The sequence below is a fragment of the Arachis stenosperma genome, chromosome 7, assembly GCF_014773155.1.
Source record: "Arachis stenosperma cultivar V10309 chromosome 7, arast.V10309.gnm1.PFL2, whole genome shotgun sequence".
NCBI classification, from domain to species: domain Eukaryota; kingdom Viridiplantae; phylum Streptophyta; class Magnoliopsida; order Fabales; family Fabaceae; genus Arachis; species Arachis stenosperma.
The window spans coordinates 19,557,918-19,575,708 of record NC_080383.1 but is presented as its reverse complement, the minus strand read 5'-3'; the positions used below and the strand labels follow the sequence as shown (position 1 = coordinate 19,575,708).

Sequence of the window (17,791 nt, the reverse complement as noted above, 5' to 3'; positions counted from 1 at the left end):
CCACCAATTTGGATACCTAAGGTTAGTTGAAGAACATGCAGGTTTGCCTTACATCCAAGAAGAAAAGGGACATGTGGTATCTTGATAGTGGATGTTCAAGGCATATGACCGAAATGGATGTTTTCTTTATTAAACTCAACAAGTATGATGGAGGATTTGTCACTTTTGGAGATAATGGTAAAGGTAAAATAATTGCCATTGGTAAGGTTGGCAAAGATTTTTCAACTTGCATAGATAGTGTCTTTTTAGTTGATGGGTTAAAGCATAATCTATTGAGCATAAGTCAATTGTGTGACCTTGGATATGCTGTAACATTTAGGAAATCTGATTGTAGAGTCATAAATGACAAAACAGAGGTTGTTTTATTTGTTGCCAAAAGAAGTGATAATGTTTATGGTATCACTCTAGATGATCTAAAAGTTCAAAATGTAACCTGTTTCTCTTCAATGGAATCTGAAAAATGGATGTGGCATAAGAGGTTAGGACATGCTAGCATGTTCCAAATCTCTAAGCTTGTAAAGAAAGGCTTAGTTAGAGGTCTTTCTAATATAAAATTTGATAAGGACATCATTTGTGATGCTTGTCAAATGGGTAAACAAATTAAAACCTCTTTCAAACCCAAGGAAGATGTCTCTACTAAGAAACCATTGGAGTTGTTACATCTTGATCTGTTTGGACCAACTAGGACTCAAAGTCTTGGAGGAAAGAGTTATGGCATGGTAATTGTGGATGACTATACTAGATTTGGCTGGGTGTTCTTTCTTGCTCATAAACATGAGACCTTTTCTGTTTTTGAGAAATTCAGCAAAAAGATTCAAAATAAAAAAGGTTTTAAAATTATTTCAATTAGAAGTGATCATGGTAAGGAGTTTGAAAATCAATTCTTTGAATCTTTTTGTGATGAACAAGGCATATCACATAACTTCTCTTGTCCAAGAACACCTCAACAAAATGGTGTTGTGGAAAGAAGAAATAGAAGTTTACAAGAAATGGCTAGAGCTATGTTATGTGAATATGAAATTCCCAAGTTCTTATGGGCTGAAGCTGTGAATACAGCCTGCTATATTTTAAATAGAACTATCATTAGGAAAATTTTGAAAAAAACCCCATATGAACTTTGGAAAGAACATCCCCCTAATCTTAGTTATTTTCATGTGTTTGGATGCAAGTGCTTTGTTCTGAATATCAAAGAAAATTTAGGAAAATTTGATCCTAAAACACATGAAGGCATTTTTCTGCGTTATTCCACAAATAGCAAGGCCTATAGAGTCTATAACAAGAACTCCAAAACTGTTGAGGAAATCATATATGTCACATTTTGTGAGTCTAACATTGTGCCTAGTATTTTCATAGATGATAGTCCAGGTTTTGAATCTGAATTCCCCAAGAACAATGAGCCAATTCAACATAATTCAAGTTCTCATGAAGCTGCACCAGCTGCTAGCAACGAAAATCCCAATTCTGCAGGAGACAATCTGAAATTATCTTTTGTTGCTGCAGAAAATACTGATGCAGAGGCCATTGTTGTTCAAGAGGAACCTGAATCCTCAAACCAGTCAAGAAGACCAAGAGAATGGAGGTTTCTGAAAAACTATCCTGAAGAGTTCATAATAGGAAATCCATCCACTGGTAGGACTACTCGTTCATCTTTGAAAAGAGCTGAATCCAACAACTTTGCTCTTTTATCAAAGATTGAACCTCAAAACATCCAAGAAGCTCTTGCTGATCCTTCATGGGTGTTAGCTATGAAGGAAGAATTGCTGCAATTTGAGAAGAATTAGGTCTGGTCATTGGTGCCTTATCCAAATAGAAAGAAAGTCACTGGCACTAAATGGATTTTCAGAAACAAGCTGGGTGAAGATGGATCCATAGTCTGAAACAAAGCTAGATTGGTTGCTCAAGGATATAATCAAGAGGAAGGGATTGATTTCGATGAATCCTTCACACCTGTAGCTCGAATGGAAGCCATCCGATTGCTCCTAGCATATGCTGCTCACTGTGGTTTCAAGCTATTCCAAATGGACGTAAAGTGTGCTTTCCTCAATGGCATAATAGATAGAGAGGTTTATGTGGCTCAACCATCTGGGTTTGAAAACAAAACTTTTCCTAATCATGTTTTTAAACTAGCTAAAGCCTTGTATGGTTTAAGACAAGCTCTTAGAGCTTGGTATGAGAGGCTTAGCTTATTTTTATTGAAAAACAACTTTCAAAGAGGAGCCACTGACACCACTTTATTTATTAGAAATTATCATGATCATTTTATTCTTGTGCAAGTTTATGTTGATGATATCATATTTGGTTCGGCTAATGAGGATTTGTGTGCAGATTTTGCTAAGCTTATGACCAATGAATTTGATATGAACATGATGGGAGAGCTCAATTTCTTTCTAGGCTTGCAAATCAAGAAAACTGCAGAAGGCATATTCATCCATCAAGAAAAATATGCAAAAGAACTTGTCAAGAAGTTTGGGCTGGACTGTGCTAAGCCAATGGAAACCCCCATGCATCCTAATATCAAGCTTGATAAGGATGACCAGGGTAGAAATATTGATGAGGCACGCTATAGAGGGATGATTGGATCTTTGATGTATCTAACCTTTTCAAGGCCTGATATAATTCAAAGTGTTGGAGTTTGCTCACGGTTTCAATCAAAGCCTAAGGAGTCCCATCTCTCAGCTGTCAAAAGGATCATCCGATATGTGCTTGGTACCACTGACTATGGTTTATGGTTTCCTAAGATTGATTCATTTCAATTAGTGGGTTTTTGTGATACAGATTTTGCTGGGGATAGGATTGATAGAAGAAGCACAAGTGGCATGTGCTGCTTTCTGGGGAAATCCCTCATTGTTTGGTCTAGCAAGAAGCAAGCTACTGTGGCACTTTCAACAGCCGAAGCTGAGTATATTGCAGCCTCCTCTTGTTGTTCTCAATTATTATGGCTGAAAACTCAACTAGCTGACTATAAACTGAATGTATCTAATATTCCATTATTTTGTGATAACATGAGTGCTATTAACATTTCCAAAAACCCCGTTTTGCACTCTAGAACAAAGCACATTGAAGTTCGTTTTCATTCGATAAGAGAACATGTGCAAAATGGAAATTTAGATATTCAGTTTGTTAATTCTGAAGGTCATCTAGCTGATATATTCACCAAACCATTGATAGAAGAGAGGTTCTGCAAGTTACGAACTGAACTGGGCATTCTTGCTTCATCCCTATTTTCTTAATGTTTCTGATAATGAGATCGTTTGTTGATGAGCGAATATTTTATACGCTTTTTGGGGGTAATTTCATGTAGATTTTAGCATGTTTTAATTAGATTTTAGTAAAATATTATTAGTTTTTAGGCAAAAATCATATTTCTGGACTTTACTATGAGTTTATGTGTTTTTCTGTGATTTCAGGTATTTTCTGGCTGAAATTGTGGGAGCTGAGCAAAAATCTGAGTTAGGCTGAAAAAGGACTGCTGATGTTGTTGGATCCTGACCTCCCTGCACTCGAAATGGATTTTCTGGAGCTACAGGAGTCCAATTGGCGCGTTCTCAACGGCGTTGGAAAGTAGACATCCAGGACTTTCCAGAAATATATAATAGTCCATACTTTGTGCGGAGATAGACGATGTAAACTGGCGTTCAACGCCAGTATCATGCTGCTGTCTGGCGTCCAGCGCCAGAAACAGGTTACAAGTTGGAGTTCAACGCCAGAAACAGGTTACAACCTAGCGTTGAACGCCCAAAACAGCCCTAGGCACGTGAGAAGCTTAAGCCTCAGCAACAACACACACCAAGTGGGCCCCAGAAGTGGATTTCTGCATCATCTATCATAGTTTACTCATTTTTTGTAAATCTAGGTTACTAGTTTACTATTTAAACAACTTTTAGAGACTTATTTTGGATCTCATGACATTTTCAGATCTTAACTTTATACACTTTGATGGCATGAGTCTCTAAACTCCATTGTTGGGGGTGAGGAGCTCTGCAGCGTCTCGATGAATTAATGCAATTGTTTCTATTTCTCCACTTAAACGTTTGTATGTTCCTATCTAAGATGTTCATTCGCGCTTAATTATGGAGAAGGTGATGATCCGTGACACTCATCACCTTCCTCAACTCATGAACGCATGCCTGAAAAACACCTCCATTCTACATCAGATTGAATGAGCTTCTCTTAGATTCTTTAATCAGAATCTTCGTGGTATAAGCTAGAATTGATGGCGGGCACTCTTGAGGATCCGGAAAGTCTAAACCTTGTCTGTGGTATTCCAAGTAGCATTCAAGGATTGAATGGCTGTGACGAGCTTCAAACTCGCGATTGCTGGGCGTAATGACAAACGCAAAAGGATCAATGGATCCTATTCCAACATGATCGAGAACCAACAGCTGATTAGCCGTGCTGTGACAGAGCATCTGGACTGTTTTCACTGAGAGGATGGGAGGTAGCCACTGACAATGGTGACACCCTACATACAGCTTGCCGTAGACGTACTTTACAAACAATTGAGTTGAATATTACATTGCAGAAATTCAGAGGACAAAGCATCTCCAAAACTCCAACATATTCCCCATTACTGCACAACAAGTAACGATTTTATTCTATTTTATTTTTCCAATCTAATAATTCCCATTGATAATTTTGATTGATATCCTGACTAAGAATAATAAAATAAACATAGCTTGCTTCAAACCAATAATCTCCGTGGGATCGACCCTTACTCACGTAAGGTATTACTTGGACGACCCAGTGCACTTGCTGGTTAGTTGTGCGAAATCATAAGAAATCTTGATTTTGATATTAAGATATTAATTTCGTGCACCATTTGTATTTTATCTCATAAATCGCGGTGAGATTTTTTTTTTGGCAGATGATGAGTAACCTTCATTAATCTACTATGAAGCCTACTGGATTCAAGCCTGATCAAAATATGGACATCATGTGCTGAAGCAGTTTCTAGAACTATGGGCTTTTTCTTTATTGAAAACTTTGGGGCTTCTTCATTTTTTGGAACAAATTTTGTTCAAACATTTATGAAAAGTGGGCTTTCGAAATATTTGGGCTTAAATTCAATTTCAATTTCAATTTCGAACTCTTTTGGACCACTGAACTTACTTCAATTTTTTTTTGTCTCAAATTTTTTGAATTGCATTTCATCTTATTAGGGCTTCATTTTTAAATTGCATCCTTCTAGTAAATTCCATCCTTTGCTTACTTTTCACTTTATTTTCAAACGTACGAAGGTTACAGCTGTAACTTCCAAAACAATTTTCAAAGTTTAGATTTTTATCTTTTCAAGGTGCAACCTTTACACTTCTCTATGCCTATAATAACTTCCCACTACATGCATCCATTCACACTACTATCTCCACTCTTTCATCTTCTTCAACCTGTGCTCTATAAAATGGCACGAAAGAAGAGAGCTGCCCGCAGATGCTCCTATAATGGCACCCATTGTTCTGCTCACACACACCATTCTCCATCACAATCTCCTACTCATCCTTCACCTCCCTCACCACCAAACCCTTCTCCTGATATGGCTCGCACTAAGACCACTGCTCGCCGCCCTGGCGTTGCTCCTCGCCCTTCTCCTCCTCCTCCTACAAACACCTCTCAGCCTAACTCATCCAAACCTAGTTCTTCCAGAGGAAAGAGGCATCTTCACGAAGACGAAAAGATTCCCCCCCACTGAGCCTCTCCATGCTCGTGGTACAGTCATTGACTTTCATATTCGTCCTGTAGTTGAACCTAGACTCTCAAATCCTATTGCTTACAAATCCTTTTATGCTGATTTTCCTGATGAGTCTTATGACCGTCGCCATTTTCAATCTCTCATGAACTACCTGTTTTTCTGCAAAGATGTTTACAAGCGTACTCTCTGTCCCTCTAAGCTTGTCAATCTAGACAAACTTCGTAGGAAAGGTCTGAACTTTACACCACTGTTTGCATATCAAGGTTGGACACCCATACTGTCCATCAAAGAGAAACTTTACCCTGACTTGGTCAAACAGTTCTATAGCAACATGTCCTACAAAGAAGGGAGAATCGCTTCTTTTGTCAAAGGCAAAGTGATTATTCTTGACAAATATCACTTAGGCAAAGCCTTAGACTACCAGGACCGAGGACCTGATGTTTACACCTCTGGTAAGTGGGACGAAACACTCAATGTCTCTTACTTTGATGCCCTAAGCACTGTCTGCATCAATATCCCTCTCATGGAAGGTAACACTCCTACTCACAAGTCTCTTGGTCCTATCCGTGCCCAGCTGCATCGGATTGTAAATCACATAATCTTACCTCAGAGCGGCTCTTTTCAACGTGTTTCATTTTGTGACACACTGGTTTTGTATGTATTGCTTTCAAAAATCCCCATTTCCTTTGCTTACTTGCTTGTAAGACATATGTATGCTTGTGTCAGTACCAAAAATGCGTTATCCTATGGCATGCTTCTTACAAAAAATTTTCAATATTACAATGTTGATTTTGGGGCTGAAATTGCAAAAGATTGTAACTCATATATCAAAGGGGGTGGCAGTAAAGAAAACAGCTCCCAGGCATCGCCGAACTGATGATAGCAATGATGTTCCTTCTGTTGATGAGGATCCTCTGATTCCCCCATCCATCTCAACCACAGTCCGGACCATGACGCGCATTATGAAGCATGTCCTTGAAGAATTCCTCAATCTGACAGACCTTCTTCTCCATCATGGTGCTGAGCGTAAAAGGGTCCAAGTTTTGGAGGAAAATGCTCTCAAAAAGACCAAAGGAAGGATTCAGATTCTGAGAGACTTTGTAGAGGTTGTGGTGGTTGGGATCACATCTTCTGACAATGAAGGGGAGGACGATGGAACCTCTGATGAATCCAACTTTGATGCCTAGCTCCTTGTTATCTCATCTGTAACTATGACATGTTTTATTTTGGACTTGTTTATTTTATTTTGGATGACTGTAAAGACCTTAACTACTCTGCTACTTAAACTATATGCACCAGCCACTAACAAATTTTATGCAGGTTTTTTTTTCCTCCCTTGATGACAAAAGGGGGAGAAAAGAAAGGGAATGTTAGTTTTGGCTTAGGGAATAATAGTGATAGTTAAAAAACACTGATGCTTTGTGGTGCTAGTTAACCAGTAATGCGCATACTGCTGCCTAGTGTTAATTGCTTTGTGTCATTATTGCTGTACTGCTTGGAAATATTTGTATTGGCTGCTTTTAAGCTTTGTTCAGGTAAGCCATGATAAAGGAGGAGTAATGCTGACATTGAGGGGGAGTTACTCACAATCCAAATGTCATCAAAGGGAAGTGTTCTTAACTCTTTCAAATTAGTCCTTAATTTCCCTATTTTATCATGTTTGTCATCAAGGGGGAGATTGTTAAGCCTAGTTTGATTTTGGATTAATTTATGATGACAAACATTCATTTTGGGTTAAAAGCCCAATATTGTTTGATGAGTGTTTTTATTGTTACAGGCCCAAGTACTCTAGTTCATGCTGCATGGTGCACGAAATTGCAATCACACTTTTGCAATCCGCACAACTAACCAGCAAGTGCACTGGGTCATCCAAGTAATACCTTACGTGAGTAAGGGTCGAATCCCACGGAGATTGTTGGCTTGAAGCAAGCTATGTTTATCTTGTTGAGCTTAGTCAGGATGCCAACAACAGTGTTTTTCAAGTTCAATGGAAAAAGGAAAAAGGGCATAAAATAAATACATATTGTGCAATAATGGAGAATATGTTGGAGTTTTGGAGATGCTTTGTCATCTGAATTTCAGCTTTTCTCTTGTACTCCTCTTCCCACACGCAAGGCTCCTTCCATGGCAAGCTGTATGTTGGGTGTCACCGTTGTCAATGGCTACTTCCCATCCTATCAGTGAAAATGGTCCAAATGCTATGTCACAGCACGACTAATCATCTGTTGGTTCTCGATCATGTCGGAATAGAATCCATTGATTCTTTTGCGTTTCTCATCACGCCCAACAATCGCGAGTTTGAAGCTCGTCACAGTTATTCAATCATTGAGTCCTACTCGGAATACCACAGACAAGGTTTAGACTTTCCAGATTCTCATGAATGCCACCATCAATTCTAGCTTATACCACGAAGATTCTGATTAAGAAATCTAAGAGATACTCATTCAATCTGATGTAGAACGGAGGTGGTTGTCAGGCACACATTCATGGATTGAGGAAGGTGATGAGTGTCACGGATCATCACCTTCTTCATAGTGAAGCGCGAATGAACATCTTAGATAGGAACAAGCGTGTTTGAATGGAAAACAGAAATAATTGCATTAATTCATCGAGACGCTGCAGAGCTCCTCACCCCCAACAATGGAGTTTAGAGACTCATGCCGTTAAAGAGTATAAAATTCAGATCTAAAAATGTCATGAGGTACAAAATAAGTCTCTAAAAGTTGTTTAAATACTAAACTAGTAACCTAGGTTTACAGAAAATGAGTAAACTAAGAAAATTAGTGCAGAAATCCACTTCTAGGGCCTACTTGGTGTGTGCTGGGGCTGAGACTTAAGCTTCTCATGTGCCTGGGCTGTTTCTAGAGTTGAACGCCAGGTTGTAACCTGTTTCTGGCGTTGAACTCTAACTTGCAACCTGTTTCTGGCGCTGAACGCCAGACTGTAACATGGAACTGGCGTTGAACGCCAGTTTATGTCGTCTATCTTCGCGTAAAGTATGAATTATTATATATTGCTGGAAAGCCCTGGATGTCTAATTTCCAACCCAATTGAGAGAGCGCCAAGTGGACTTCTGTAGCTCCAAACAATCCATTCCGAGTGCAGGGAGGTCAGAATCCAACAGCATCAGCAGTCCTTTTTCAGCCTAAATAAGATTTTTGCTCTGCTCCCTCAATTTCAGCTAGAAAATACCTGAATTTATAGAAAAACACACAAACTCATAGTAAAGTCCAGAAATATGAATTTTGCCTAAAAACTAATAAAATTATACTAAAAACTAACTAAAACATACTAAAATCTACATGAAATTACCCCCAAAAAGCATATAAAATATCCGCTCATCACAACACCAAACTTAAACTGTTGCTTGTCCCCAAGCAACTAGATAAATAAAAGAGGATAAAAAGAAATCAAGAAGCAATAATATCTCAGAGTTTTAAGTGAAGCTCATATTATAATTAGATGAGCGGGGCTAGTAGCTTTTTGCTTCCAAATAGTTTTGGCATCTCACTTTATCCTTTGAAATTTAGAATGATTGGCATCCATAGGAACTCAGAATTCAAATTGTATTATTGATTCTCCTAGTTTAGTATGTTGAATCTTGAACACAGCTACTTTATGAGTCTTGGTCGTGGCCCTAAGCATTTTGTTTTCCAGTATTACCACCGGATACATAAATGCCACAGACACATAACTGGGTGAACCTTTTTAGATTGTGACTTAGCTTTGCTAGAGTTCCCAATTAGAGGTGTCCAGAGTTCTTAAGCACACTCTTTTGCTTTGGATCACGACTTTAACCACTCAGTCTCAAGCTTTTCACTTGGACCTGTATGCCACAAGCACATGGTTAGGGACAGCTTGATTTAGCCGCTTAGGCCTGGATTTATTTCCTTGGGCCCTCCTATCCATTGATGCTCAAAGCCTTGGATCCTTTTCACCCTTGCCTTTTGGTTTAAAGGGCTATTGGCTTTTTCTACCTCTTTTGCTTTTTTTTTTCGCAAATTACTGACTTTTCATTTTTTTTCTTTCGCCAGCTTGTTTTTCACTGCTTTTTCTTGCTTCAAGAATCAATTTCATGATTTTTCAGATCATCAATAACATTTCTCGTGTTCATCATTCTTTCAGGAGCCAACAATTTTAACATTCATAAAATTCAATATAAAAAATATTCACTGTTCAGGCATTCATTCAGAAGACAAAAAGTATTGCTACCACATATAAATAATTAGAATTTTCCTTATTAAGAACTTGAAAAAAATATTGCCTCTTTATTCTAAAAATCTACTATTTTATTCATGTTTGATGATGATGAGAAAAATAAATTATAGCTTAATTGGAGATAAAATCAAAATAGAGATACTAATTACTACTACTAATATATAACTTCTAAGGTAAATTCATAATAAGAACAGTTATCACAGAGTTAAGGCAAAGATTAGGACTCAACAACCTTTATTTTGGAAAGTGGGTGTTCCGCTAGTCTGTGGGGTGCTTGATCCTTCAAGAGATATTTTCTGACACTTCAGTTCCTTCAAGTCATATCCTTGCTCTTCCTATTCCCTTAGGTGCCATGATCTTGATGAGTTTTAGCTCAGTGATCATGGCAAATCACATCAAACTTAGAGGTTTGCTTGTCCTCAAGCAAAAGAAAGGAAAAGAGAGGAATAGAGGGAGAGGCAATTTCGAAATTCAAAAGATATGATGAGTTGAAAAAGATATGAGAAGAAATTAAAAAGGATTTGAAAAGAATTCAAAAAGATAGATGAGTTTTGAAAAAGATTTGAAAAAGAGTTGGATTGGATTGGAAAAAGATTTGTGTTTATGGATTAAGATACATTTGATATTTTTGAAAAAAAGTTTTTAGAAATTAGGATTAAAATTTTTGGAATTAAAGGATGAGAATTTGTAACATGTTTATGCAAGAAATCATGAATTGAAAAGTAGAAAATTAAAAAATGTGAAGAAAAAAACGAATTTACCTCCTCCCCACCATGCTGGCGTTAAACGCCCAAAAGCTGCTTCTTCCTGGCGTTCAACGCCCAGCTGTTGCTTCTTTCTGGCATTGAACGCCAGGAACTCCTTCGTCACTGGGCGTTTTTCTGAACGCCCAGGACGCTGTAAATCTGCCGTTGAACGCCCAGAAGGTGCTTCTTTCTGGCGTTCAACGCCCAGAAGGTGCTTTTTTCTGGCGTTCAACGCCCAGAAGGTGCTTCTTTCTGGTGTTCAACGCCCAGAAGGTGCTTCTTTTTGGCGTTTAACGCCCAAAACAGCTTTTATTGGCGTTTTCGCACCAGTGAGCTTCCATTTGCTATTTTTATCCTTTGAATCCTTCTATAACTCTGTGAACTCAAGCAATTGCTATTTTACCTTGAAGATACTTGACATATACCTATAAAAATCAATTAATTAACAAATAAACTTTGTAAATGGCTGGGTTGCCTCCTAGCAAGCGCTTCTTTATTGTCTTTAGCTGGACTATTACTGAGCTTTAATCAAGTCTCAGTTTTGAGCATTCTTGCTCAAAATTGCTTTCGAGATAATGTTTAAATCTCTGTCCATTAACAATAAACTTTTTGTTAGACTCATTATCCTGAAACTCTACGTATCCATATGGTGACACACTTGTAATCACATATGGTCCTCTCCACCAGGATTTCAATTTCCCGGAGAATAATCTGAGCCTAGAATTAAATAGCAGAACTTTTTACCCTGGCTCAAAGACTCTGGATGACAGTTTCTTATCATTCCATCTTTTTGCTTTCTCTTTGTAAATTTTTGCATTCTCGAAAGCATTGAGTCTAAATTCCTCTAGCTCATTTAACTGGAGCAATCATTTTTCTCCAGCTAACTTGGCATCAAGGTTTAGGAATCTGGTTGCCCAGTAGGCCTTATGTTCCAGTTCCACTGGCAAGTGACAGGCTTTTCCATACACAAGCTGGTATGGAGAAGTTCCTATAGGAGTCTTGAATGCTGTTCTGTATGCCCATAGAGCATCATCCAAGCTTCTTGCCCAATACCTTCTACGGTTAATGACAGTTCGTTCCAGAATTCTTTTAAGTTCTCTATTAGAGACTTCAGCTTACCCATTTGTCTGTGGATGATATGGAGTGGCCACCCTGTGGCTAACTCCATATCGAACCAAAGCAGAGTAAAGCTGTTTATTGCAGAAATGAGTGCCTCCATCACTGATTAGTACTCTAGGGATACCAAATCTGCTGAAGATGTGTTTCTGGAGGAATTTCAGCACTGTCTTAGTATCATTAGTGGGTATTGCTATAGCTTCTACCCATTTGGATGCATAATCCACTGCCACCAGAATATAAGTGTTAGAGTATGATGGTGGGAATGGCCCCATGAAGTCAATACCCCATACATCAAACAACTCAATCTCCAAGATCCCTTGTTGAGGCATGGCATAACTGTGAGGCAGATTGCCAGATCTTTGGCAACTGTCATAGTTAAGTACAAACACTCGGGAGTCTTTATAGAGAGTAGGCTAGTAGAAGTCACATTGGAGGACTCTTGTGGTTGATCGCTCACTTCCAAAATGTCCTCCATATTGTGATCCATGGCAGTGCCAGAGGATCTTCTGTGCTTCTTCTTTAGGCACACATCTACGGATTACTCCGTCTGCACATCTCTTGAAGAGATATGGTTCATCCCAAAGATAGTACTTTGCATCCGTGATTAATTTCTTTGTTTGCTGCCTACTATACTCTTTGGGTATGAATCTTACTGCCTTGTAGTTTGCAATATCTGCAAACCATGGCACTTCCTGGATGGCAAAAAGTTGCTCATCCGGAAAGGTTTCAGAGATCTCAGTAAGAGGGAGGGACGCCCCTTCTACTGGTTCTATTCGGGACAGGTGATCTGCTACTTGGTTCTATGTCCTTTTTCTGTCTCTTATTTCTATATCAAACTCTTGCAGAAGCAACACCCATCTTATGAGTCTGGGTTTTGAATCCTGCTTTGTGAGTAGATATTTAAGAGCAGCATGGTCAGTGTACACAATCACTTTTGATCCCACTAAATAGGATCTGAACTTGTCAATGGCGTAAACCACTGCAAGTAGCTCTTTTTCTGTGGTTGTGTAGTTCTTCTGTGCGTCATTTAAAACACGACTAGCATAGTAAATGACGTGCAGAAGCTTGTCATGCCTCTATCCCAATACTGCACCAATGGTATGGTCACTGGCATCACACATCAGTTCAAATGGTAATGTCCAGTTTGGTGCAGAGATGATTGGTGCTGTGACCAATTTAGCTTTCAGAGTCTCAAATGCCTGCAGATACTCCTTATCAAAGATAAATGGCGTGTCAGCAGCTAGCAGATTACTTAGAGGTTTGGCGATTTTTGAGAAATCCTTTATAAACCTCCTATAAAATCCTGCATGCCCCAGAAAGCTTCTGATTGCCTTAACATTGGCAGGTGGTGGTAATTTTTCAATTACCTCTACCTTAGCTTGATCCACCTCTATTCCCTTGTTCGAAATTTTGTGCCCAAGGACAATTCCTTCAGTCACCATAAAATGACATTTTTCCCAGTTTAAAACCAAGTTAGTCTCTTGGCACCTCTTTAGAACAAGTGCTAGATGGTTAAGACAGGAGTTGAATGAGTCTCCAAATACTGAAAAGTTATCCATGAAGACTTCCAGAAATTTTTGCACCATATCAGAGAAAATAGAGAGCATGCACCTTTGAAAGGTTGCAGGTGCATTGCACAGACCAAATGGCATCCTTCTGTATGCAAATACTCCAGATGGACATGTGAATGCTGTTTTCTCTTGATCCTGGGGATCTACTACAATTTGATTATAACCTGAATATCCATCCAGGAAGCAGTAGTATTCATGACCTGCCAGTCTTCTAGCATCTGGTCTATGAATGGTAAAGGAAAATGATCCTTTCTGGTGGCTGTATTGAGCCTTCTGTAATCAATACACATACGCCACCCTGTAACTGTTCTTGTAGGAACCAGTTCATTTTTTTCATTATTGACCACTGTCATGCCGCTTTTCTTAGGGACGACTTGAACAGCGCTTACCCAGGGGCTATCAGAAATAGGATAGATAATCCAAGCCTCTAGTAATTTAGTGACCTCTTTCTGCACCACCTCCTTCATGGCTGGATTTAGCCGCCTTTGTGGTTGAACCACTGGCTTAGCGTCACCCTCCAATAAGATCTTATGCATGCATCTGGCTGGGCTAATGCCCTTAAGATCACTGATGGACCACCCAAGAGCTGTTTTGTGTGTCCTTAGCACTTGAATTAGTGCTTCCTCTTCTTGTGGCTCTAAAGTAGAGCTTATGATTACAGGAAAGGTATCACCTTCTCCCAGAAATGCATATTTCAGGGATGGTGGTAATGGTTTGAGCTCGGGTTTGGGAGGTTTCTCCTCTTCCTGAGGGATTTTTAGAGGTTCTATTATTCTCTCTGGTTCCTCCAGATCAGGCTGAACATCTTTAAAGATATCCTCTAGCTCTGATTCGAGACTCTTAGCCATATTGACTTCTTTTACCAGAGAGTCAATAATATCAACGCTCATGCAGTCATTTTGGGTGTCTGGATGCTGAATGGCTTTGACAACATTCAACTTGAACTCATCCTCATTGACTCTCAGGGTTATTTCCCCTTTTTGAACATCAATAAGGGTTCGGCCAGTTGCTAGGAAAGGTCTTCGCAGAATGAGAGTTGCACTCTTATGCTCCTCTATTTCCAGCACCACAAAGTCAGTGGGAAAGGCAAATGGCCCAACCTTGACAATCATGTCTTCAATCACGCCTGATGGGTATTTAATGGAGCCATCAGCAAGTTGGAGACATATCCGGGTTGGTTTAACTTCATCAGTCAACCCAAGCTTTTTGATAGTAGCTGCAGGTATTAGGTTAATACTTGCCCCAAGATCACATAGAGCTTGCTTGGTACAAGTACCTTCTAATGTGCATGGTATCATAAAGCTTCCTGGATCTTTAAGCTTCTCAGGTAAGCTTTTCAGAATGACTGCACTGCATTCTTCAGTGAGGCAAACTTTTTCAGTTTCTCTCCAATCCTTCTTATGACTTAAGATCTCTTTCATGAACTTAGCATAAGAGGGTATTTGCTCAAGTGCCTCTGCAAACAGAATCTTTATTTCAAGAGTCCTGAGATAGTCTGCAAAGCGGGCAAATTGCTTATCCTGTTCCGCTTGGCAGAGTTTCTGAGGATAAGGCATTTTGGCTTTGTATTCCTCAACCTTAGTTGCTGCAGGTTTATTGCCTATAGATGTGGGTTGGGAAGCCTTTTTAGAAGGGTTATTATCAGCACTAGTATGTGTCTGATTCCCCACTGGCATTTGAATGCCAGGGGTGGAAGCTGGAGTGGCGTTAGACGCCAGCTCTACCTGCTTCTGGCATCTGAACGCCAGAACTGTGCTCCCTTTGGGCGTTCAACGCCAATTCCTTGCTTGTTTCTGGCGTTGAACGCCAGGACTGAGCATGGTTTGGGCGTTCAACGCCAGCTTTCCACCTATTTTCTGGCGTTTGAGTGCCAGAATTATTCCTCTCTGAGCTCTTACTGTCCTCAGATGGATTTTGGGTAGTTTGCTCATTCCTTGGCTTCCTGCTACCTTGAAGTGAGGTATTTAATGTTTTCCCACTTCTTAATTGAACTGCTTGGCATTCTTCTGTTATTTATTTTGATAACTGCTGTTCTGTTTGCTTCAACTGCACTTCCATATTCGTATTAGCCATTCTTGTTTCTTGTAGTATCTCCTTGAATTCGGCTAGCTGTTTTGTCAGAAAATCTAATTGTTGATTGAATTCAGCAGCTTGATCTGTAGGACTGAGTTCAGCAGTTAATGTTTTAGCCTCTTTGTTGATGGAAGATTCACTGCTTCGGTACATATGCTGATTTCTGGCAACTGTATCAATAAGCTCTTGAGCTTCTTCTATTGTCTTTCTCATGTGTATAGATCCACCAGCTGAGTGGTCTAGAAAAATCTGAGCTTTTTCTGTAAGCCCATAGTAGAAGATGTCTAACTGCACCCACTCTGAAAATATTTCAGAGGGGCATTTTCTTAGCATCTCTCTGTATCTCTCCCATGCATCATAAAGGGATTCATTATCTCCTTGTTTGAAGCCTTGGATGCTCAGCCTTAGCTGTGTCATCCGTTTTGGAGGAAAATAGTGATTCAGGAATTTTTCTGACAGCTGTTTCCATGTCTTTATGGTGTCCTTAGGTTAGTTATTTAACCACCTCTTAGCTTGATCTTTTACAGCAAATGAAAACAGTAACAATCTGTATACATCCTGATCTACTTCCTTATCATATACTGTGTCAGCAATTTATAAAAATTGTGCCAAAAACTCTGTAGGTTCTTCTTGTGGAAGACCGAAATACTAGCAACTTTGCTGCACCATGATAATGAGCTGAGGATTCAACTCAAAACTACTGACTCCGATGAAGGGTATACAGATACTACTCCCATATAAAGCAGTAGTGGGGTTAGCATATGACCCCAGAGTCCTTCTGAACTGTTGATTTCCACTTATGTCCATGTTGGAGTAAAGGAGGTAATGTGGATTTAAACTTTTTTTAATTTATTATATATAAAAAAAATTGATTTTCGAAAGAATAATTTAAAATAAAATAAAAACCGAAATAAAAATAAAATAAAATAAATAAAAAAAGAAAATAAAAAATTAAAAATAATAAAAATTAGAAAATATTTTATGAAGATTTTCGGAAAAGTGAGGAGAGAGAAAGTGGTTAGGATATTTTCGAAAAAGATAAAAAAATAATATATATTTTTTTTAAATTCTTAAAAGGATAAGATTTGAAAAATTTTGAAATTGAAATCTGAATTTTTTTAAAAAAATTTTGAAAAAGTAGCTTAGAAATAGTTAGAAAAGATAAATTTTTGAATTTTGAATTTTATGATGAAAGAGAAAAACACACAAAAGACACAAGACTTAAAATTTTTAGATCTAATCCTCCTTGTTTTCGAAAATTTTGGAGGAAAAACACCAAGGAACACGAAACTTAAAAATTTTAAGATCAAAACACAAAGAAGACTCAAGAACACTTTAAAGATTCACAAGAACAACAAGAACAAAAGAAAGAACACTAAACTTAAAATTTTTAGAAAACTTCAATAAAATTTTCGAAAATTATAAAAAGATTATATATATATATATATATATATATATATATATATATTTCTTTTTGGAAGACTAATGCTTTGGAAAAGAACAAGAAAAACAAGAAAAGACACAGAACAAGAAAAACTAAAAATCAAACAAGAAAAATAAACAAGAACAACTTAAAGATCAAAGAACATAAATTCAAAAATTTAAAAGGAAAATATAAAATATGCAATTGACACCAAACTTAGAACAAGACACTAACTCACGAAAAATTAAAATTAATAAAGAAAAGTAATATTTTTGAAAATTTTTTGAAGAAAAATTAAAGGACTCAAATTTAATGACTCTATAGCAACAATACTCTATTCCTAATCTAAGCAACAAAATAAACCTTTAGTTGTTCAAACTCAAACAATCCCCAGCAACGGCGCCAAAAACTTGGTGCACGAAATTGCAATCACACTTTTGCAATCCGCACAACTAACCAGCAAGTGCACTGGGTCATCCAAGTAATACCTTACGTGAGTAAGGGTCGAATCCCACGGAGATTGTTGGCTTGAAGCAAGCTATGATTATCTTGTTGATCTTAGTCAGGATGCCAACAATAGTGTTTTTCAAGTTCAATGGAAAAAGGAAAAAAGGGCATAAAATAAATACTTATTGTGCAATAATGGAGAATATGTTAGAGTTTTGGAGATGCTTTGTCATCTGAATTTCAGCTTTTCTCTTGTACTCCTCTTCCCACACGCAAGGCTCCTTCCATGGCAAGCTGTATGTTGGATGTCACCGTTGTCAATGGCTACTTCCCATCCTCTCAGTGAAAATGGTCCAAATGCTCTGTCACAGCACGGCTAATCATCTGTTGGTTCTCAATCATGTCGGAATAGAATCCATTGATTCTTTTGCGTTTGTCATCATGCCCAACAATCGCGAGTTTGAAACTCGTCACAGTCATTCAATCCTTGAATCCTACTCGGAATACC

At 38.4% G+C, this 17,791-nt stretch overlaps 1 protein-coding gene across 1 annotated transcript; it reads left to right on the top strand.

The window, feature by feature from the left end:
* The first annotated feature begins 1,958 nt into the window (after positions 1-1,958).
* Positions 1,959-3,230, top strand: LOC130939516 (uncharacterized mitochondrial protein AtMg00810-like). Its single transcript, XM_057867618.1, has 2 exons — positions 1,959-2,142; positions 2,275-3,230. The coding sequence occupies exons 1-2, from the start codon at positions 1,959-1,961 to the stop codon at positions 3,228-3,230; spliced, it is 1,140 nt and encodes a 379-aa protein (XP_057723601.1).
* Positions 3,231-17,791: the final 14,561 nt, after the last annotated feature.

What these genes read in the sequence shown, in the direction of transcription:
- LOC130939516 (XM_057867618.1), top strand. Translation starts at nt 1,959, where the DNA reads ATGGAAGCCATCCGATTGCTCCTAGCATATGCTGCTCACTGTGGTTTC. An exon ending in ACTAGCTAAAGCCTTGTATG is followed by an intron (nt 2,143 to 2,274) that starts GTTTAAGACAAG and finishes TTCTTGTGCAAG; the next exon opens with TTTATGTTGATGATATCATA.